This window comes from Dermacentor silvarum, chromosome 1 (assembly GCF_013339745.2).
Source record: "Dermacentor silvarum isolate Dsil-2018 chromosome 1, BIME_Dsil_1.4, whole genome shotgun sequence".
NCBI lineage: Eukaryota > Metazoa > Arthropoda > Arachnida > Ixodida > Ixodidae > Dermacentor > Dermacentor silvarum.
Genome location: NC_051154.1, coordinates 78,195,662 through 78,219,460, shown reverse-complemented (window position 1 = coordinate 78,219,460; position 23,799 = coordinate 78,195,662). Strand labels below are relative to the sequence as shown.

Here is a 23,799-nt window from a genome sequence, read left to right as displayed (position 1 = left end):
GTGCAACTCATTTCTGCTTCACTTACGCCGGTGCAAACAGGAAGCGGCCTCGTACCTCACAGAATCTCGACTGATTGGTGTACTAGTGATGCAGGAATGAACTCCGGTCTTGTTCAGTGCATAGTGCACATAATCAATTTCTCAGGACGCGTGAACTCTGACGAGAACTGTCAGCGCCTGCAACAAGAGTTTACTTACGCTGTACTGCGCACAGTAGTAATTCATGCTTGTCGGCTGTCTGTTTCGTGCATTCTGTTGCGAGTCGGTGGAATTTCACTGCTGTCATCAACCCCTTCGTGTGTACATTGCTGGTTTGGGATTCCACAACAAAACAGCAACTACCAGCCTTCCGTAATTGCTGGTTTGGGATTCAACAACACAACAGTAATTACCAGCCTTCCGAAGGGGCGCAATCGCAAACAAGAGACGTTTCTCGCGCTGACTAAGCCTACGTTCACACTTGGGAAGCGGTAAGCGGGCAGAAAGGCCAAAGCGGCAGGAAAATTTTTTCCGCGCCTGTCCAAGTTGTTCACATTTGTTTTGCTACCGCCGCGGCCGCCGCTGCCGTTTTCGTCCAGATCCATCTCGTCTGCGTACGTTTGTCGGCGTGGTGGCGCTCATTATCGCATTATTTCGAGCGGTATGTTCATTCTTTGACCCACGTACCGTCATCAAAAGTGATCATTTTACGCAACTTCGCGTGTCATCTGCGACCTTCGGTAAATTCCTCGTTGGCGTTTCGTAATTCTCCTCACACGGGCGCGGTAGCGCTGACTCACAGGTTGGTGCCTAGGCGGGATAATATTTCTTTAATAGCTTTTATTTACAAGTTGTAATAACATTTCATCATTTCGTATTGTCGGCGCCTCCAGGACACCAAAGGGGCAACGGGAACACCACAGCTAAAACCCGGGCTGGCCCTTGTGTTGGGGCTCGCCAAAGCCTGCGCGTCCTACGTAAGACCTACGCTCCCAATCTATCGTCGCGACGAGAAAAGCACTCCGCGACTTCTGCAACATACCGTACACGTGCGAGGAGAATTATGGAGCGCCAACGAGGAATCTGCCTAACTATTGTCTGCCGTGGAAGTGGAAGAAGAAATGGCTTTTATACTTCTACCTACTTGTTTTCTAGAAATGGACAATGAATAAACGGAAGACGCGGACACCTCGGAAACGGCGGTGGTGGGTTCGCCTGGCTTTGCAAAAGCGTGAGAAGTTGGGTCACGCCAAGGCTTCGTTGCCGCACCTCCGGTCGCGCGACGTTGAATACTATCGCGAGTATTGCTGACAGTACGTTTTAGTGCCACTCTTGTCGTAGAGCAAGGGCTGGTTCTTGATCGCGTCGATCAGCATTACAGCCTACACTTTTGGTGCCATGTTCTATTTTACGACCGGTTGTTTACATGCTAGTGTAGCTTCCAGTGAAGCAGAACAACTTTCCGCCGCGTTTCCGCTTCGCCATGGCGAAAAAATCAGCCCGAGACCGATTTGGCTCGCAGCCTGTTTTTCTGCCTGTTTTGACGCCTAGGCGAGCGGATTTTTGCAAGATTTTGCCGCTTCCGACAGCTTCGAGACCAAGTGTGAACGTAGCCTGCGCGAGCGCGGCCTAACCGGCACCTGAAGGGAAGCGGCGGAAATGTATACCGGAGATTTCGACCACCTGGGGTCTTTAACGTGCACCTAAATCTAAGTAAACGGGCCTCGAGCGTTTTCGCCATCATCTAAAATGCGGCTCCCGCATTTATTGCTTCATTTGTTGCGCATTTGTTGCTTCAGAATGCGGCCGCCACATTCTCGCCCAAAACTTCACAGAGTGTCAAAGCCTTGACAAACACCGTGACAGATTTTTCCATATATGCAGACATGATTCGCTGTAAATTACCAACCCAAACGGAAGCACCCAGGAATGAAATTGTGATAGTAGCATCGGTTTAATGAATTATGTCAGCGCGAAGCGACGAGAACAAAGGGTGGGTAAGTGGGGGGGGGGGGGGGGGGTTGAACCCCCCCGAAATAGCTGTGTTGGCTTTCGTCGCTCAAGGATCCTACTGACCGGCTCGGTCGTTGGACCCTCCGACTACAAGAATATCCCTACACAGTGACGTACAAGTCGGGACGCCAACACCAGGACGCAGATTGCCTCTCTCGCTACCCAGTCGAAGACCCGACCTCTACGTCTGAGCCTGACACCGACGCCAGCGTTCTCTCTGTTTTATTGCGCAATTATATAGACACTTCAACCGGATTTCTGCCGTCGCCGTCGCCGTGAGGTTCCCTATAGATAAAATCTTCGCCGCGCCGCCGTATGCCCGAGCGGAAGCGTGTGGGGACACGCGCTATCACGGAGAGCGAACGCACTCAATCCCCCACGCGCAAGCAAGGAAGCGGGAAGCCAGCGCCGGAGGGAGCGCGGGGGGGCACTTCTACTCTGCCAACAACCGCGCTCGTCGCTCGCTCGCCCGCACCGTCTATTATCTCCACACGGCTCTGACCTTTATGCGCCGTGCATTCGCCGCTCAGTTTCCGTTGAAGCGATAGACCGCACGTACCTTCGCCCGCGGCGGCGTATGCGCTCGCTGCCAGCGTTTTGACAGTCGTTGTCTGCAGTCATTCAGTGTGATCTATTCATGTTTGTTTGTGCGCGCTCACACCACGCTTGTTCATTCAGTTAGTAATACTCGGGCCACATTTTCCAACGCACGCTACACATGCAATGCTGCCCGGATCGGCAGTGCAGCGCTACAGGTGTGTCCCTTCGCACGCGCTGCCCACGGGAAGCGCTTCTCATCAACACCACCGTTTCACACGCGCCTTCTCGTGGTCATCGAGTCTCTCTTCATGTCGGTCTACTTACGCCGCAGCACACCTGCTTACTTAATCAGCTCATGTTTACTACAATTCATATTGCTACCAAAGCAGCTCACCTTACTTCGTATGACATTGCTGTGTTGCTATCGCATTCATTGCTTCGCCCTTAGGGCGAAACTGTGACATTTTTTTTTCCACTGGTCCATGTCGCCGACGAGCAGCGCTGTGAACCGTCCTTGCGTATCATCATTGACCGCCTGGAATCGTCACTTGCCGATAGCTCCCTTCGCTTATTCACACTTCAAGATGGCGTACTCTACCGCTACAACGTTCACCCCGACGGCCCAGCATTACTCCTCGTGATCCCTAAACACCTTCGCTCGGCTGTTCTCTACAAACTTCACGACCTCCCCACTGCCGGTCACCTCGGTGTGTCACGTACCTACGACCGGATGCGCCGACGCTTCTTTTGGCCAGGGCTTGCTCGCTCCGTTCGAAGATACGTAGCTGCGTGTGAGAAATGCCAGCGACGCAAGACACCATCGACGCTCCCTGCTGGGTACCTTCAACCAATTGACATTCCCGCGGAACCATTCTTTCGGGTTGGTTTAGATTTACTTGGTCCTTTTCCTCTTTCTACCTCTGGGAACAGGTGGATCGCTGTGGCCACAGATTAGCCACGCGCTACGCCATCACCCGAGCGCTCCCTACAAGCTGTGCCACAGATGTTGCCGATTTTCTTCTACGCGACGTGATTTTATTACATGGAGCTCCGCGACAACTTCTCACTGACCGTGGCCGGACATTCCTGTCAAAAGTTATCGCGGACATCCTGCAGTCCTGTGCCACGAGGCACAAGCTATCCACGTCATACCATCCGCAAACAAATGGCCTCACGGAGCGTCTTAATCGCACTCTCACAGACATGCTCGCGAATGCACTGACTGACCTCGCTCTACCGTTTGTCACCTTTGCGTATAATTCCTCGCGGCACGACACAGCCGGTTATTCCCCATTTTTCCTTCTGTTCGGCCGAGAACCAGCACTGTCCCTCGACACAACCCTCCCTGTTCACGCAGCACCCACCAATGAATATGCACTTGATGCCGTCGCCCGCGCTGCCCACGCAAGGGAAATTGCCCGTGACCGCCTTCTGCACTCCCAAGAGAGTCAAAGGCGTTTGTACGACCAGCGACACCGAGACGTGCACTTCCCGCCTGGTTCTTTGGTGCTTCTATGGTCTCCGTCGCGTCAGGTCGGCCTGTCAGAAAAACTGCTGCCTCGTTACACAGGCCCCTACCGAGTGCTTCGTGCCGTGACTCCTGTCACCTACGAGATCGCCCCTGACGCCGCATCTGCTTCCCAGTCCAGTGATATCGCGCACGTTACACGACTGAAGCAGTATCACCCTCCCAGTGATGACATTTAGACGCTCCGGGACGTCGCTTCTGCCGCCGGGGAATTATGCTGCACGCGTGTGGTATTTGGTTGTTTGAACGAGGCGCGCGGGCGCCATCACTCGAGAAAAGAAGAGGAAGAGCGAGCTGGGCTCCCCCTGTGAATCTAACCGGTCAGCGCTGCAACCGCGCCGACGTTGTAAATACAACCTGTAAATAGTTGGTAGACTTACTGACTTGTCCTTCGCGTAACATATATATATATATATATATATATATATATATATATATATATATATACGGTGTCCCAACTATCATGCGCCAAGATTAAAAAAAAAAAAGACCAACTGCGTTACTCGAAGACAACCTATAAAAAAAATTATAGTGCATATTGTTTCCAGTACAGGGGAGTATCCGCCAGTAATTCTTTCGTTACTGATATTTCATTAGGTAATTACAATTAATTATCTAACTCGACAAGTACTATGCTAATTATCAAAGTGTCAATGAGAAAATTGTAGAGCAACATGAAAAGCTCCTGATACATCGCTCAGTTGCTCAATACGTGCTACATAAAAATGTTTTACCGAGCCTGAAAGAAGCCCGCGAATACACGCAAAATTGCCGCGCCACTGGCCGCTCGAGACACTTTCGTGTATTCGCGGGCTTCTTTCACGCTCAGTAAAACACTTTTATGTAGCCCGCATTCAGCAACAGAAAGCTGTATCGGGAGTTTTTCATGTTGCTCTACAACTTTCTCATTGATACTTTTAATCTAATTATAGTATTTTGAGACGTTGATTCATGAATTAAGGTAATTATTTAATTAGGCGGAATGCAAAGAAATAATCTGAGTATCTCGAAGCAACGGCAAACAACATTACCTTCATTCTGTTCAGCTAGGTGGCATCTGTATATTTTATTGCGATAGCAATTATATGGACACTCCAAAGAGGATTTCTGCCATCGCCGTGAGATTCCGTATGACGTCAACGGCGACGAAATCGTCGCCGCGCGCCGTATGCTGTATGTGCACTGAGTGAAAGGGCGCGAGGGACGCGCGCTTTCACCGGGAGCGAACGCACGGCGGAGAGCAAACGCGCGTTCTGCGCCGTGCTCCATGAAGGGCTGCAGAATTAAGCGTCTCTTTCCTCCTTTATAATCACCATATATCTGGAGCAAACGCGACTTCTCCCGTCGTGCGAAAGGCCGTGGGGGGACGGGAGGGAGGGGAGGCGACGTTTAGCTGCGGCACTAAATGCCTATTTATATAAAAATTACACCATCTTACCGAGGGGAACAATGGGCTGATGCGGAGCATCGCGGTCGTTATAACGGCGTTAATTACGTTGTTATTACGGTGTTATTAACGTTGTTAACTTGGTGTTACTACGTTTTTATTACGTTTTAACTTGCGTTGGTCACCATCACATCGCGTGAACGCCGTTATAACGACCGCGATGCTCCGCATCAGCCCATGGTTCCCCTCGTTTATTTGAAGAAGAGTAATGAAATTGCGTAGACGAAGGTGAAACGGTTAACGAATGTCTTTATTGAGCAGCGTCTATTTGAGGTGTGCAATTGCTTTGAGTATGATGGCTTTGTGGTCGGTGAAATGAACTGTGAGTGGATCTCGTAGCAGTGGTTGTATCTTGAAATTGCTGAAGACGTGATCGATGCATGTTCCGTGAATGGTAGTTGGCTGTTTGCGGTCGTCGTGTGATGCGTGTTGTAGCGAGTGGTGTGATGACATGTACTCAACCATCCAATCGTTCTTCATGATGTCGACATTAAAGTCGCCAATGAGCATGAAAGGTTGTGTGTCTGCGTATTGTTGCTTTCGGTATTCACCCATGGCCTCGTCGATGTACTTCTCCACGGCTGTGCGTGAGAGGTTGGGTGCGAGGTACATTGTCATGACGTTAACGCCGTAGACGCTAGCGGCACAATGCTCGCCGTTGCTACGTTGGTCAGCAGTGCGGCGCAGTTCTAGGTCCAGCGCATTGACGGAACGTTTGTCGGAACGCTTGACGTAGATTTCCACACCGCCCGCAGGTCGTCCAAACCCCTGCGTACGCGCGACCGTAGCGTAGCCCGCAATGTCGACGTTCACGGCGTTCTGTTAATGAACTGGTTGCTGCTGTTTGAAGATGTGCCAGACAGTTCGTAGACAGATTCGTTGGCGTCCATTCAGCGCATCGGACGGCGCAGCGTGACTAAACCGAAGCAGCAACTGAGGCAGCGGCGCATGCACCGGGTTTATATAAGCAGCTGGCGCGGAGAGAAGGAGGAGAGAGAAAGGCGCGCATGCGCGCGCTATCGCACAGGAGCGGATGAAGACACGGAGGGAGAAGCACGTTATCGAACAGATGGCGTGGAGAGGGGGAGAGGAGAAGAGAGGCGTTATCGCACAGCTGGCGTGGAGAGAATGAGGAAAGGTGCGGACGGACGACGACGCCAACGACGCCAACGACGCCGCGGGACAGGCCACCGCTATAAGATGCTCCGCATCTAAAACGTTGCGACGCAAGAAGGTGGTAAAGACTTCCGACGCTGCTCGACGAGTGTGCCGTTCTGATCTCGTCGAAAACCTCCGAGCCGCCCCCAGAGGCACCGGCAACAGTCACCAACGCCGCGCGCGTTCGGTGCGAACGCGGGCTAAGACGGCGTCGACAACAGTTCTGCGCGTTGCTGGTGCTGCTGCATAGGCGGAAATTTTTCGTTTTTCCGGGGGGTGGCTGGGGCCTGACCAGCTTTCCGAACCCCACCCTAGTATGCATATATATATATATATATATATATATATATATATATATATATATATATATATATATATATATATATATATATATAGCTTTCCGAACCCCACCCGTGCATGCACACACACACACACACACACATATATATATATATATATATATATATATATATATATAGAGAGAGAGAGAGAGAGAGAGAGAGAAATGAGAAGCACAACTTCTTCGCGGTTATCTTAGGTTTATTTACCCAACAGTCTCGGTCGGTGGACCATCCCGGCCACAGCGGCTGCATTTCGATGGGGGCGAAATGCGAAAACACCCGTGTACTTAGATTTAGGTGCACGTTAAAGAACCCCAGGTGGTCTAAATTTCCGGAGTCCCCCACTACGGCGTGCCTCATAATCAGAACTGGTTTTGGCACGTAAAACCCCATAATTTAATTTTTTTTTCGGTCGGTGGACCGGCCTTTTTCAAGGGTATATATATATATATATATATATATATATATATATATATAACAGTTACACTGGGAACATTGTGTGACCTCGAAAGATTGTTCACTGAAGTGACGTGCTTATATGTGTATTTGCAAGACCTCAGAGTAGGAGAAAATTCAGTTTTACAGCCCGAGCCATGTTGAGCCACGCGACAAGCGGATTCAGTTAAACACGTTAGGGCGATACCTCTGTTTTGTGCGTATTAAGTCGCACAAGTACACATCTGAAAAAGCAATATAACGCCTTGTAAACGATTTAATACTACTGATACAATCAAGAAATCTTTTTCTGCCGAAAGGTCAGTTATTGAGAAGATAAGACATAACATATATAAACATTAAACGATATATCATAAGTATAATGTGATTCCACTCATTGGAATGGCCGACAACGCTTTTTGCAATGCCTGTCCTTGCGAGGAGACGCTAGAACACATTCTATGCGACTGTCCTGAATATAATGTTTCGAGACAGTCCCTGGCGTCCGTTCTAGCGCACCTTGACAACAGACCAATGTCAGTTGAAGTGATTCTCACATGTCGTCGACAGAAGACATCGCAGGTGAAGGCGACGAAGGGACTACTTAGGTTTTTAAAAGAAACGGGCTTGGACAAGCGGCTGTGACAGTGATGTCACGTACCACGCAAGAGTGACGCACTGTAACTGACGATGTGTGTGTTGTGCTATGTGCTCTCTCTCTCATCTTTCATTTTCCCTCATCCCGCTCCCATGTGTAGGGTAGAAAACCGATTGTGCTGAACTGGTTAACTTCCCTGCCTTTCCTTCTCCACTCTTTCCTTCCTTCCTTCATAACGCCATAGTTTCATTACATGTCAAAGCATTCCTTATGCCACTGGTTTCGTCTATTTTCCAGAGGCAGAACAAAGGATTATAGAGTAAAAATTATCAGGTGCCCAAATAAATAAACACATTAACAAATAAATAAATAAGACAGCGATACCTCAAAGCGCGAAAGGACTCGATAGCAAATATAGGAACAACGTGGATTGTGTTATTGAGAGGCAAATGCAGCATACGAGGAATAAAAATTAATAAGGAAAATGCACAGATAGACTAGGGAGATTTATAAATAGCGCAACCACGCGTCGTTTCTTACCCAAATGGCCTCACTCTGCTTGCGCTGTTATGGACCCTATTTTCGTTCCTTTTTATAACTTTTTGCGTTGTTTTCTAAGCCAGGTGGTTTGCTTTGACTTGTAAGTTGGTGCCTCTCTCTCTCCTATTAAAGACATCAGTTCATTGTCTGATGCGATGATTTCACCATCATTGAAAAAGTGTTCGTTCGGGCACTTGATCTGGAAATGAAGTCGTCGGCAATCTCATTCAAATTGACTTTGCGGGAGAGTTCTTTGTGGGCGTGCAAAATTTCCAGATGGTTCAAACGGGCTTGTCCAGTCGTCGACCGCAAGTACATTTTCAGTCATCGAAGGCAAGAAAAGGACCTCTCGGATGTGGTCGACGAGACCGGTATGGCCAACGCATTTTTTTTAGCTTGGCCCTTTCCGGCAAAACGTTTCGCAGGTGTTCGCCCTTGCCCCCGTAAGCATGTGCACGACGTCCTCAAATGTGTCCAATGATGCCAACCTTTGCTGGCTTAAAATGTCAGTCAGCATATCTCTGTGCAAAATCAGGCGTCCTGGTTCAAGGTCGTCACCGTAGAACTATGTTATATATGCTTTGTCTTCTTTCCCTATGGCAAGCTGCTCAATATGGGACTTAAGCTGCCACATATCAGGTGGATACCTGTTGTTTAACGAAGACAGCACTGTGTCAAGTACTTCATAGAACCTCTGGCGGTACATGTCACTCATTGATGGAAACACGTGAGCTGAGGAAGCTTCTTGATAGCGGCGTGGAGTCTTCTTTCGCCTAGCGGCTAGAACGCACGGGTCCTCAACTTCTACTTTTCCTGCCTCTGCCATACATATGTGGGTCACGCGCTTCATTTTGGAGTTAATCTGCGCCGAGTTCAAGCTTTGGCAATCCGAGATGGCTGGTTCCTTCGCGTGCGCTGTCTCCCCGCGCGCCTAGTGTTGTTTCCGATGGTGCTTATACGGTGGAAAATATGCTTCCTTTTCAGCGTCAGACGGGTTCTGGCGTAGTACCGATAAGCGAGGTGCCCACTATTAGTTTTGTCGTTAGTGATTATGCTGTGTTTGTAGCCGGTGCACATTGCAACGTCCGCAACCGCGGTAGAAGCGAGCTCGACGTCTGTTTTCTATTTCTCCTTTTATTGCGACAGCAATTGTATCGACACTGCAGGCAAATTTTCGCTGTCGTCGTCGCCGTGATATTCTGTACAAAGTCCAAAAGTCATATGAATGAGCGACCCATACACTACGGGTGCGAGAAAAAGCCCGTAGCGCTGAGCCGTAACACTTGATGGACATTATCTTCCCACGGGCTCAAAATTGGGGTGAGTTGGAGGTCACGTGATCAAATGCGCGCATGGAGAGGAGAGCGTCTTCTCATCTAGTCCTGCCGCAGCTGCAAATTACTGTGCGCGCTTGACGCTTACGCGGCTCGTGTGCCGTATCCACTTGTTGGTAATCATTGAGGGGTGCAATGATAAAGGGCGAGCAGGGATGGCTGCTAACTTCACGCGCGCTGTCTTTCGTCTTAGGCTGTTTTTCCGCGCCCCAAGTGTTGCAGATCGCATAGCGTATGTGACCGAAGCCGTCCTGTAGTGGACATAAAAATATGCAGATGATAATGATGAATCTAAATTTCGGAGTAGCGGTGAATCGCATGGCTGTACTAACCGTTCGCCCCCGCTGCCTGCGTTCATTATAATGCCAGCGCTGTGATAGCGACTGATCGTGGTCATCCAGCGGGATATTTACAGGTTTACATGGTGCGTGCATTGCACGATGTTTGTTATTTTAATTAGTGAGTAAATGTTACTACAATTCACATAGGCGATATAACCAACGTACAGACTCGTGTGAGGGCCGCGCTTTTTTGCCGCAATTTTGACGAGCATTACAAGGGACCGGGCCATTTTATCTAATTTTTCCAAGTTCCAACTACGAGTATGAAATCCGCCGTAAACCTCCGCGATCGCCTCCTCTCGCCATCTATAGTTGTGCACAACTTTAGAAGGCAGCGGCATTTGCCCCTCAAAGGTGGATGCACACGAGCATGCATTCACCAATGGGTGCGCACTCTAGACTGACGTCATGAGCCGGACGGCCGGTGAACCCGCCGACAGAGGACATGGCAGCCGCACTTTGAGCTGGGCCGAGTCGCGTTAGCGGGACTATTTATTTAGTCGCGGTGGAAATCGGCTGCTGCGCTTCAGTGGTCAGGGCGGGGCGCCTCTCTTGTCTTCTTAAGTGATAACCGACTTTTAATATATATATAGGTGCGACGCGCGAAAGTACGCTGCGCGAGAAAATTCGCAGTGGAGCTCGATCGGAATCGCGCTGAACGCGATTGCTTCTCGGTTCGATTGAAAAAAAAAAAGATATTTGCTTTCAAATTGGGGGTGCGGCTCCTACGCGGATTTATACGGGAAGAGTATTCTTCGCGTAATAGTCTTATGCTTCGCTTTCGCCTTTCCAGCAAAACTGCACCCCCCCCCCCCTTTTTTTTTTTTTTTTGAGTCCTAATATAAGCTCTGCTGCGCATGACTGCTATTGATTCTGATTTCGAGTGAATCCGGCTTGGACTCACTTCGGTTACTAAGTTAATTATATATATATATATATATATATATATATAACCTCTGCATGCACGTTGTGATGTTTCCATCCCCAATAATGTTGTAAATTATTATAAGTTTTTTTTTTCATGAGTCGCTAGCATTACCTACTGGAAGGAGAAGCAATGCTGAGACACATATCTTTCACGTGCTTTTCACACACTGTTGATAAAAGACTGCCGAAGGGGTCACTAAAGTCTGCAGCTCTTTCTCAGTGTCAAAAAAGTGTGCAAAGCAATTTGTAGCGAGTTGAACATACAGCAACATATTGATTATCTAGACATAGTATATCCATATTATTAGAAATAATTGTTAGTTGGCTACCTCTTTCTCTTTCAAAATATCATAAATTTTGTCCTGTGTACACATTGAAATATAATTTGTCTGCGCATGGTGTTCACACTGGAAAATAAAATAACATGTTGAAGTGAAAAAATACGGATGAGGGAACCGCCGTTGGTGCTTCTAATGCGCTTGTTTTCCTATTGCCCGGATTTTCAGAAATAAAGCGAAATTATGAATAAAAGCTGTGCTCGTCCGCGTCAGCAATGATGCAGTTAGCTTTTAGCCACAATGACATTTTAAGGGAAAATGTAGAGGCAACTCAAATGAAACCATAAACGGTTTGGGTAACAGGACCCTGGTAATGACATAACAGGACCCTGGCAATGACCCCCCCGTAGTCGGCGCCTATGTGCTGCTGCATGTACAATTTTATACAGCTTATAAAACTACTATCCTTACTCCGTATAGCTCTCTACTAATTTGCTATCGCTCGGGTGAAACTGCGACAATTTTTTTTAAACCTTGATGCATGATAGTTGGGACACCCTGCATATAGAGTATTGCAGGCTATGTTTGACTTACGCGATATTTCGTCTCTTAGATACTTTTTTCCCTTCTTGCTTTGTTCTCGTTGGCTTTTTTTTTCGGCGAGTGCGCCACATAGCAGGCGGGGTCCACCGGCGGCACGTTATCTTTTCGTCGACATTCATTTCCCCTTTCTTTATTATTTTCTACATTTCATATTCAACAACAGCACATTTATCCGACGCTTTGCTTGACTTCATTGTATGTTGGCTTTATTGTCGTGATTAACAACAATCGAGACCCTCAGTTTTCTTTCTTCGCTCGATCATTCATAGCGAGGGTCTCGAATCTGGCAGCCTTGATGTCATTAGGTAGCTAGCATACGAGGGCTTTTTAGCCACGTACATACGTGCCTGCTCTCCTAAGTTCATGTGTTACGTGACGCCATCAGGCGAACAAGGATGTTCCACATCCCCCCACCATGATTATAAGTGGCGCTGGCTAACACTCCCAGGGCTAGATTTAGTAAAACATAAGTGCTCGAGTTAGTGGACGGATTGATATATCCGTCATCGTAGCACAAATTGGTAGTGCAACACACGCGTAATGGGGAGGTTGTGTGTTCGACTCCCACCGGCGGCACGTTACCTTTTAGTCCACTTTCATTTCCCCTTTTCTATATTATTTTCTACATTTCACTGTAGTGAACAACAGCTAATTTCGCCGATGCTTTCCTTGGCTTCATTGTCTGTTGGCTTTATACTGTCATGCTTAAAAAAAATCGAGCTCGGATTTTTATTAGTGATGTCATAAGAAGCCAACAATGACACCAAGGACAGAATGGGGGAAATTAGTTCTACTTATTAATTGAATTAAAGAAATGACAAATTCATGGAAATGAAAGTGGATGAAAAAAACAACTGGCCGCAGGTGGGGCACGAACCCACGTCTTCGCATTACGCGTGCGATGCTCTTACCAATTGAGCTACTACGGCACCGTTTTGCCATCCACTTTCAGGGGTATTTTATGTTTATCTACTAGAACTAACCCTGGCAGGAGTGTTAGCCTGCGCCATCATTCACGGCCTTGGGGGCGGATGTGGTACATCCTTTCTGCAGCAAGCATCACGTCTACGTGAACTTTTTGGGTGAAGACAACTGGTCAATAACCCACACATGCTACCTGAAGGCATCAAAGATGCCGGATTCGAGACGCTCGCTATGTAATAAACGAAAAGAAAGGAAACCGAGGGGCCCGAAGACGTGGGTTCGTATCCCACCTGCGGCCAGTTGTTTTTCAAGCGAAGCTTGTATTGTGTTACGGATTTCGGTGGTGGTGTAGTCGCGCAAAAAGTGTGGCGCATACCTGCATTGGACATGCGGGTATGAGCCAGGGATAAGAAAGAAGGAAGGAAAGAACGACAGAAAGAAAAAAAAGGAAGAAAGAAAGAAAGAGCAGGTGAGGGGAAAGCTGCGCCGGCGCCGGATCACGTGACGCGCGCGACCGATCAGGGTCGTTTGATGCGTCGCGGGGAGGGAAAGGGGGTTGGCTGCGCTCCACCGGGCTTCCCTCGCCTCAGATCAGTTTCGAGGCTCGGATGGGAAGGCTGGGCGTGGTGCGTTCCGCCGAGGAGCATGCTGCGTTTGAGCAACGGCGCCGCGAACTCGCTAGAGAAAGGGCTCGTCGTCGACGTGCCAATTCTGGCGTGAGGGCTTTCGAACCCCAGGCGAAACGTCAGCGAAGAGCCTCGGAGCGCGATGTTGAGGCCAAACGTCAGCGAAGAGCCGCCTACCCTGAGCTTAGGACAAACGAAGCGGAATGCCTGCGACAGTGTCGTCTGGCCACAAGCTTCGCTTACCTCCATTTCCTCGACAGGGGAAGGGCTCTGAATTTTTTCATCCACTTACATTTCCACTTATTTATCATTGTTTAATTCAATTAAGAACTACGAGTAATTTCCCCTATGCTGTCCTTGTGCTTGGTAAATACAGTAACCATATACTTAAGAAGCCTTACTTCACAAACACATATACAAAATAAGTACTCAAGACAATTACACGTTTAATCGGACTACACAAAGAAACACATAAACCATTATTACATAACTTTAATTTTATTGCTTGTCAAATAGCACCAACAGATACCTTAGCTGTGCGGGTTAGAAATGACGAATATGTCAGGCGATTGTAAAATGTATTCCGTTCTTGCAGTCAAAATATCTCCCAAACATGTCAATTTGTGGTGACAGCCTGTCATGCGATACCCTTTTCCGAAGCCTTTTCCTACTCCATGCATGGAAAAAAGTGAAGATGCAGAGCAAAGGCTCAGTCACTCTCTAGGCTTCTCGAAAACCATGTTACAAAAAAAGAAAGAAAAAGAAAGAAAATGTTCATAATGATTGATGCCTTCTGATGTGAAAAAAAAAAACACTTCGCCGTGTATACGCAGGTTTTCTTCAATATAGCATTAAGCCAAACATGACGCGAATTTCTCGCATCATGATGAACCGATTTTTCAAATTATATAGCCTACAGCTGCCCGCCCGTGACCGCTGAAGTTAGCTTCAGTTTAGCTGAGCCCGTGTTAAACGGTTCATGACCACATCACACGCTAAACACGGCTAAATAATACACCATTTTCGAAACACTGTAATTCTTCCGAAACTATTTTTATAGGAGTAAAAACAATCTCGCACCGTTGTGCATGTCATGCGTCCACCTATAGATTATTCTGTCGCTTTGAAGATTAACATAAAAGGGAAACGCATGGATGTGTTTTTCAGGGTGATATTTGTTGTTTCGTATCTACTGCCATATTATCGGGCACCATTTTTTTTTTCCAGAATTTCAGACACTATCTAGTGCTGAAGAAGCGGCCATCGCGTTGGCCATTGGCACAAACTGTGGCAGAGACAGTTCGCTGTGCTCACTGACTCACAAGCGGCTTGCAGAAATTACGCTAAAGAGCACAGGTAGCGCTTTCTATGCTACGAATGTCTATTCTGCCGAAAACAGCCACGGTCATCCGGACCCACGGTCATGAATCTCCTGTTGGGAATCTGAAGGCCACATGCCGCGGTTCGAGCGTACACGTCCAGCAACCCTCTCAGCGAGACGATCGTGAAGGAGAATGACTAGGACCCATCTCCAAACAGTTTCACGCCATCCTGAAACAATTCATACTTCAAAGACAGAAATTCCCCCCGCTCCACGCATCACTCACGCGCGACGAGGCAGTGTCGTGGAGGCAATTACCAACAAACACATTGCCACATCGCACGCTATATCACTCGATGTATCCTTCGCAATATCCATACACTTGTCCCGATTGCAACGCACCGGCCACACCCTACCGTGCCACATGAGCATGCAAATTAACAAAATCAATACTTCGTAACACACACCCGACCGCACAACAGTGGGAAGCTTTGCTGTCCAGCGTCGACTGCGTGGATCAGCTTGATCTGGTCAAGAGAGCGCTCCGGGCGGCTACGGCTCATGGGGTTGTGGACTGAGGGCTCCACCCACGACCGTGGCCTCCCGAAAGGGAGCGTCCCAGTGCGATTTTGTACCATTCAAGTTTTTATCTCTTCCTCTCTCTGACCTCCTGTTATTGCGCGGTCTGAATACTCGAAAAAAAATTATGGGGTTTTACGTGCCAAAACCACGTTATGATTATGAGGCACGCCGTAGTGGGGGACTCCGGAAATTTGGACCACCTGGGGTTCTTTAACGTGCACCTAAATTTAAGTACACGGGTGTTTTCGCATTTCGCCCCCATCGAAATGCGGCCGCCGTGGCCGGGATACGATCCCGCGACCTTGTGCTCAGCAGCCGAACACCATAGCCACTGAGCAACCACGGCGGGTCTGAATACTCGACAAAAAAAAAAAAAAAAACACCACGCACGTTCGAAATTACCATGGACTCTCGCACAGTGCAACCATTCGCAACGTCGTTTTTTTCCTTAATTCTTGTGTCGTAGGTCATGCGGGCTCTTACTAAACCAAATTAATTCTTGACTACTAGTTGCTCTCTTTAAACGCACTTCCTTTTAACGCAGGAAGGTTACCGGGTCTTCAGAAGTATAGAATGTACACGCAGAATACCGTGTTGTTTATAATAAAGGCAACAGAAGTAGTACCCTTAAGGTGGATACTGAAGGAACCGGTTGGAAGAAATACAATATATTAGCCAAGTCTATTTAAGTCTAAATTTGCCATTTGCCAGTTTTGTAGTTTTGTAGTCTTGCATAAAATCGACATTTAGCGCTCCAGGACTAGATGCCCATTCCATTCCAACTCGATTCATTTGGGAATCTTTGGCCCCCATGCCATTCCGATTCCACCTGTCCGACTGGTGCCACCATTCTGCTCACATTCCATTCCGGGTATTTAAAAATGGTGTTTAAATTTCTCGGTGTTTAAAAACGGGTGTTTAAAATCATTCCAACTCAGGAGTTGGCACTCCGCAACTCTGGTTCTGACCATTACACCTATAGTGGCACAGGCCTCGCCATTACTGAATTTTTTTTCCTGTCGGACATAACAGATGTCCCATCTTGAGAAGAGCGTCCGGCACCCTTTTCATCGGGGTCCAGGAGCGCCAAGAGGTGAGGCGTCTCCTGCATTGCCCTCTACGCTTTGCACACTGGGACGGCCGTGCGTGATGCTATACTGCTCTTCATCCTCGAAGGCTGGGTCGGCGAGAGTGCGCCATAGGAGGCGGGGACCTACCTCTACACACGACATCGCCAGGTTCCCTTGTCTAGAGACCCAGGGAAGTACAATGCTTCCAAAGAAGAAAGCTCTACAGACATCGGTGTGCTCCTCCAGTCAACTCTCGCAAATATGTAAATGATAAGCCTGTAATGCTGCCTTTCGTTTCCCATCAGACCTCTACTTCAAACTGCAACAACGCCCTCAGCTTGAGAAAGCCGACAACGGCATGTGCCAGCTACTCACATTGAGATACCCTACCTCACCTCTTACAAAAAGCGGCACTGATTCGGCACAGCACAACATGAAAAAAGAAAAGAAAAAAAAATGCAATACCAGTTTCGTGTCTTGCTTTATTTGAGGATTACCAACATTTCCAAATGAGGAATATTTTACTCGCAAGGGAACTGTTCCCGGCAGAAAATTTTGCGAGCTCCTGGTTTACAAACAATGACACAAAAATGAAGGAAAGGAATGAACAAATGGGGCCTGTGACCATATTAATATCTGCAAAGGGCTCGAACGTTTATTGAATGTATCTTGGAGGCATCCCGTAAGAAAGTGTGCGTAATGTTCCTTGACCACTTGAAAGGGAACTCAACAAACTTACGCTTGATAAAAGCGCATTCCAACTATAAATCCACATTCTCAGTAGTATGAGCGTAATTTATTTCACAAGTGAAGCAATGCGGAATAACAGTTCCTTCAAACATTTCACGCTCAACGAGAGCACACACTGCATGAAGGTATAATATGTACAACAGAAATAATTACATTTTTTATAACGTTATGGAACAAAAAAAAAGAAAGAAAAATACAAAAAACAAACAAACTTATTTCCACGTATTCTACCGTAGAGGGATGTGTACTTTCGTCTCTGAGCAGGAGCGAACAAAGTATGCACAAAAGTAATAAATTAACGCAGCATCCGGGTGACCGAGCCTGAGCACCACAGAAGTCGAAGGCACGCCGACAGGTGAGTCGGGACTATTCGTGGTGCGCTCAGCTAAAACCGGACCCCAGACGCTGCGGGGTTCAAAACGAAAAATGGACGGTGACTGCGACTGCTGTACAATAGGTGCATGCGTGTGCGCCTGGTTCTGTTGCTTGGTTCAGTTCGCACACTTGGAAAACCGCGCACGCACACGTAATGGGTGATCATGTTCTCGCACATCGCGATGTAGGACTAGAGCGCACCGTCGCCAACCGATGCGGCCACGCGACGGGTTCCTGCCACTGGCATGCGTCCATAGGCGCAGTAGTGCGGCAGAGCTCGGAACAGGCGGCGTGGTCGCGCACGTGCACCCCTGACTGCTGTGCCGCCGGAACGGGAAGCCGCTAGGTCAGCGTCGTGGTTGCCAGGCGCGACGAGTACAAGAACCTCGGTGTTTTCCGCAAGCTTCCCAGCAGCGGAGATATCGTCTTGGGCGGCTCATGCGTTTGCTGGTGGTTGGCAACGCTAGGGCGCAGTTCAGGATGGATAAGATACGCCGGGCTGTAAGGAAAAAAAGAACGCTGCCCTGCGGGTTCAGGCATCCACAGGATTCACTACACGCGCATAACACTGACGCGCAGCACAATTGAAAAAAAAAAAAATTAAGAGAGACGGCTCCCGTCTTTAGAAGACGAGGCTCACAGCGGCGTCATGTTGCAGCCGACGGCTTCCAGCCTGCTGGTGCGACTGAGCTGGCGGAGAGTGACGTACTGGTTGCGCGGCGGTGGAACTGGGGAACCCGGCTGTTGCGGCTGCTGGCCCACCACCACGGCAGCAGACCGTTCCACGGACTCCACGCGCCGGGCCAGCGACGAGATGGAGTGCAGGCGGCCGCGGTCGCCGATGGCGGTCAGCTCGAGCGAGTCGGTGCCCTCCACCTGGACGCTGGCGGGAGGCAGGTCCAGGCAAGGGGAGATGAGCTTGCTGTCGTTAGCCAGGATCTCGACGATCTCGCACGCCGTGGGCCTCTGCGACGGGCTGCGCGCCCAGCAGCGCAGCAGAAGCGCCTCCCTGCGTGCGGGCCGTGCGCGCACTGAGCGGCGCACGCAACACACACAATTCGTCCAGACTCTGGACGGCAGAAGTTTACCAAAAATTAGCAGCATGCTTTGTCTCAAATATGTATGTATCGTTTAGCAATAAAGCTGGGCTACTAACAAGCCTGGTGGAGCAGAGATCATTATACGACATGCTGGCTATCTCAGCATGGTTGTGCATGCAGTGCCAGCCAGCGGTGCAGTTTAGCAGATCAGTCGTGTGCGGCAGGATTTCACGTCTATAGGTGAAACCGTAACAGGTAACCAATGTGCAAATGTTTGTTTGAAGCAAACTTAGATCAGTTAATTAAGCTTTCCTTAACTTGCTCACCGGCCTCGAAATTTTGAACTGTGCAAATATCGAAGCGTGCTGCAGGGAAAAGCGCTCGGGGCGATGCACTCAGCTTACAGCTCAGGCTTGCAGCCGTTGGGCACGGGTAGGGTGTTGTACCCCTTGACGTACTCGAGGACCTGGTTGTTAGAGAGTCCCTGGTACGGGAAACTGGCAAACGTGATGATCTCGTAAAGAAGCACGCCGTAGCTCCAGACGTCAGACATGGTAGTGAAGATGCCGTCGTTGAGGCTCTCGGGTGCCATCCACCGCACGGGAAGCATCCCGCGCTTGTTGAAGCGGTAGTAATCCGAGTCGTACATAGGTCGGCACATGCCGAAGTCGCCAATCTTGACAGTGCGGCCGGCGTTGACGAGGCAGTTGCGGCAGGCCAAGTCGCGGTGTACGTACTTCAGGTCGGCAAGGTAGCTCAACCCGCGCGCCACGTCCAGAGCCATGGCCGTCAGGCAGCGGTCTGACACTTCCTCGGACTTGTGGCGCTCGTTCTCCTTAACCAAGTGACGGCGGGCAAGCAGGTACGTCTTCAGGTCGCCATACAGCATGAACTCCATTACCGTGTACACGGGCTCGCCCGTCGTGCACACGCCCAGCAGCCGCACGATGTTCTTGTGGTCGAAACGCTTCATCATCTCCGCCTCGCTCAGGAAGTCCAGCTGCGAGTAGCGCGCGGCTTTGCAGTTTGCACGAAGTGATTGCTACAGCGGACGAAGCACGACAGTGAAGTGAGCGGTACGTGCAGAAAGAAGCGCATGCAACGGGACCATGCAGAAAGTGAACCTTCTGAAAAGGAAGTGTCATACCTTCTCTTCGATGATGGCACCGACCTTAAGCGTCTTGACAGCCACGGCTTGCCAGCATTGGTCTGTCACTAGCGCCTCCCCACCGTACACAGTGCCGAAGGCGCCTTCACCCAACTTGCGGTTGATCACTATGTGGTCCCGTGGCATTTCCCACCCGTCCAGGGACGGCAGGTGGTTCGACGTCAGTAGTCCCAGCTCTCGCATGCGCGCCTCTGTTTGCTTTACTTTTTCTTCGTACCTGCAACAACCGAGCAGTCGAAGAATGGGTACGTCGGGGAGTGATAAAAGCTTTCCTGCGCAATTGCGTTTATCACGACACATTTCTGGGGGCAGTTATAACGTAGCGAAAAATCACGATGATCATCACGTGAAGGCTCCGCGATATCAACACGCTTGGGCCCCTGTCCCAGAAGTTATCAAAGTAGTTACGCAATACAGGAAAGTTGAAAGTTAGTTCGTTATATTTACCTAGCGTAATTCAAAACAGTTCAACGTGCAGTGACATGCTTATTATGCTAAAAAAAAAACATTTGAGCACCAATGCCACGGCGCTATGTAAATGCAAAATTATATCAAGAAAACAGACAATGAAGCCAGAGAAAGCATAGGGGAAAATAACTGAGATGTTTGATTGCGATTTAGAATTGATAAGGAAAAGGAAAATGGAGGTGGTCGAAAAGACAACTTGCCGCACGTGGAAGCCGAATCCACATTCTCCGCATGCGGTGCTTGACCAGTTAAGCTACAGCGGCGGCAATCCTTTCGTCTACTTTCTTGGGTATTTCTGTTTGTATAAAATATTAGCCGTGCGAGTGTTAGCCAGCGCCCCTTCCCGGCCATGTCGGCGAATGTAGAACATCTTTTTGACCACCCGGCTAACACTCCCAGGGCGTATCAACAAGCCCATAGCACAACCGTGATACAACTGGACCTGGAGGATTTCCGAGACGATTAGTAAGGATGACAAGTACGCTTCCGTCGTCATTCTTACTTTTTTTTTCATTCGTGGCGTCCAGTTCGATCTCTTATAATAATGAACGGAATACAACTCTCCCAACTAGCGGTTCTTCACGAAGACGAATGGGACGCAATTTAAGCGAGGCGAAGAGGAGCGCTTACCTTCTCTTGAAGACGACGCAACCACCGATCATGAGCAACGCGAACAGACTCAGCCCGATGACGTTGGCGACAACAATGGCCAAGTCACAGCTGGTGTTGAGCAGACGGCGCAGCCCTTCGAGTGGGCATAGCACAGGGTCTTCACCGCCGTCGCCCTGATTTCGGCCGGCGGGCCAGTGGATGGCGCTCAGCGATTCCGTCGGCCCTAGAGCCAGCCGGTCGCCCTCGTCACCGACGCCAGGGCTGTACGTGCCCACGTGGTGCTGGCTGCCGTTCACCCACTGCCGGATGATGACATCTGTCAGCCGACTCGAGCGATAGAAGCGGACGTGGCCTGTCACGCCGTGGAAGTCGGTTGCGTTGATCAGCCGGATCAGTTCCCTGCAGCCACGCCCACCCGATAACTTGTAGCTTGCCCCGCTCACCACTCAAGACTGCGCGCCACTTGCAGGTTCCGAGAACTCCTTGTCACTGGAGCACAAGGCTTCGTATATGCTTTTTTACACACCGCGGACAAAGGGAAATATAACAACAAAGCTCGATGAGTGTTTCACTCAGAAGAATGCTCTACGTCCTATTATACTCGCAGGACAAAGAGTGCATTTCTCTGCTGGCTTGGGCCCCTTTCACATAGTCATCGGAATCATCATTAGATTATGGGGTTTTACGTGCCAAAACCAGTTCTGATTATGAGGCACGCCGTAGTGGGGGACTCCGGAAATTTGGACCACCTGGGGTTCTTTAACGTGCACCTAATCTAAGTACACGGGTGTTTTCGCATTTCGCCCCCATCGAAATGCGGCCGCCGTGGCCGGGATTCGATCCCGCGACCTCGTGCTCAGCAGCCCAACACCATAGCCACTGAGCAACCACGGCGGGTATCGGAATCATCATTAGCCTATTTTTATGTCCACTGTAGGACGAAGGCCTTTCCCAGCGATCTCCAATTAGCCGTGTCTTGCGCCGTCATATGTCGATTTTACTCCGGAAAAGAAGTGCAGTTAGAAGCATAGGCAGTCAACATCACGTGGGCAGCCGGTGCAGGAGCAGCTACGATCCAGATATTGCTACTGACAGTGTAATGAAGCTATTAAAAAAAAAACTAATGAAAAACAGCTGCACTAGAAAAAGGCAAAGAGCATGTAGGTAGCCAGAGGTGACAATGTTCATTGTTCTAGCACAACGCAATTCACTCAACTACTGCGATGGGCTATATGCTGGAAATTAAAGTTATTCGGCTTAGCGAATCGTGCCACGCATTTAAAAGCGCTACGTATACGGGCGACACAGGCGAGCAAAATGAAGCAGGACAAACGTTTGTTGAACGGAGGGAAAGAAAAGACGCAAGCACCCAACACTTGTAATGCTGCTTTCTTTTTTCCTTTCACTCGTTGTAGAAACGTTTCTTTAAATCAGATAATAATAATAATAATAATAATAATAATAATAATAATAATAATAATAATAATAATAATAATAATAATAATAAAAGCATTTTCCACCCCCAGGGAAGTATTCATCAGGGCATTGGGTAGGGAAGGAGGAGTCCTGTTTAAAAATTATCGGCCATTTTTGCATCGCGTAGAAACAGAAATAGCGATTGAATCTCGTCTTTTAATTCCTAGCAAATGTCGCATTTTTTTCGAGTCCAAGTTGCACCTCCTTGCCATTCTGAGCACGAAATAGCAAGAAGAAAAAAAAATATTCACGGCAATGTTTTATTTGCCTCGAATATACTAAGCACCCTCTCCTATACCTTGGGGAAAGAAAAGAAGATTAGATTCGAATAAATACGGTATGCGTCACTAATAGATGCACAGCAGCTCGCGAATGGCGAGATGAGACTCACTTAAACGTTGAGTCTTCATGAATGGAGGACGTGTAGCTGTGGTTCTTCTTGAACAGCGCATCAACAGCCAGGGCAAACACCCACACCGCATCGTACGCGTAGCCCCCGTAGTCACTGTCTTCTCTGCCCTGGACAGAAGAGAAACAGTCGATAAGCAACACTGCTCGGCATATAGGAATGCTGCGAAGCCTAGTACGTCAGTATCACTGCTATATACGTATGGTATCCTAAACACTTCTACGAATATCGGACACGCATTGTCAAGTTGGGGAAGGGGAGAGTTGCGTCTCATCCACGTCCTATGACTATAGGACGCCACAGTGGAGAGCTCCGAATTCATTTCCGGAACCTGGAAGCGATTCTATTAAAAGTCTTCCTTCTCGCGCTTCTTCAGTGGTGGCGCCCTGTCTATACAGGGTGTCTCACTTGGGCAAAACATTTGAAATATGCAAATGCTCGGCAGCTGGCCAGAACCAAGGTAATGTTTGCCGTCGCTTGGAGATACTCAGGTTATTTGCTGCATTCCGCCTAATTACATATTTAGTCTCAATTAATTAATCAACTTCTCAAATATTATAATTACATGAAAATGGTCATTGAGAAAATTGGAGAGCAACATGAAATAATCACCGCCCAAGCACTCCGTACAGATGGTTAACCAGAGAAGCTGAAACGTGCGGCTCCGGTATTTATCACTGGGTTAATCCCGACGGTACATTAAAGTATTTCTCAATTGTTGGTTACGTCTTTGTGTTTCCTAGTGAGGTTACAAACACGTTCGGCTGGGACGGAGAAAACGACGTCACTGACGGTATATGCCCGCAGTCCGCCGTTGTGGCATTGCCGCTTGCGATTGTTCAAAATTAGATCGCTTCGAAATCAAATCAGTCCGTCACGTAAGACAATGAATGGCTCATACCCCCTTAGGCAATGG

General features: G+C 48.7%; 1 protein-coding gene across 5 annotated transcripts in view; it reads right to left on the bottom strand.

Annotated features, from left to right (window-relative positions):
• Nucleotides 1-17,204: 17,204 nt before the first annotated feature.
• Nucleotides 17,205-23,799, bottom strand: part of LOC119431076 (uncharacterized) — a 140,921-nt gene continuing 134,326 nt past the window's right edge. For 3 of the 5 annotated variants that reach the window (XM_049670144.1, XM_049670139.1, XM_049670138.1), the window contains exons 12-17: nucleotides 22,866-22,993; nucleotides 21,017-21,397; nucleotides 19,898-20,135; nucleotides 19,155-19,792; nucleotides 18,351-18,719; nucleotides 17,205-18,209 (exon numbers count right to left, since the gene is read on the bottom strand). In XM_049670144.1, coding sequence (XP_049526101.1) covers nucleotides 18,053-18,209; nucleotides 18,351-18,719; nucleotides 19,155-19,792; nucleotides 19,898-20,135; nucleotides 21,017-21,397; nucleotides 22,866-22,993 — 1,911 coding nt within the window. In that variant the 3' untranslated portion in view covers nucleotides 17,205-18,052. The remainder of the gene's footprint in view (nucleotides 18,210-18,350; nucleotides 18,720-19,154; nucleotides 19,793-19,897; nucleotides 20,136-21,016; nucleotides 21,398-22,865; nucleotides 22,994-23,799) is intronic. The other 2 variants (XM_049670150.1, XM_049670148.1) reach the window with 2 other exon arrangements.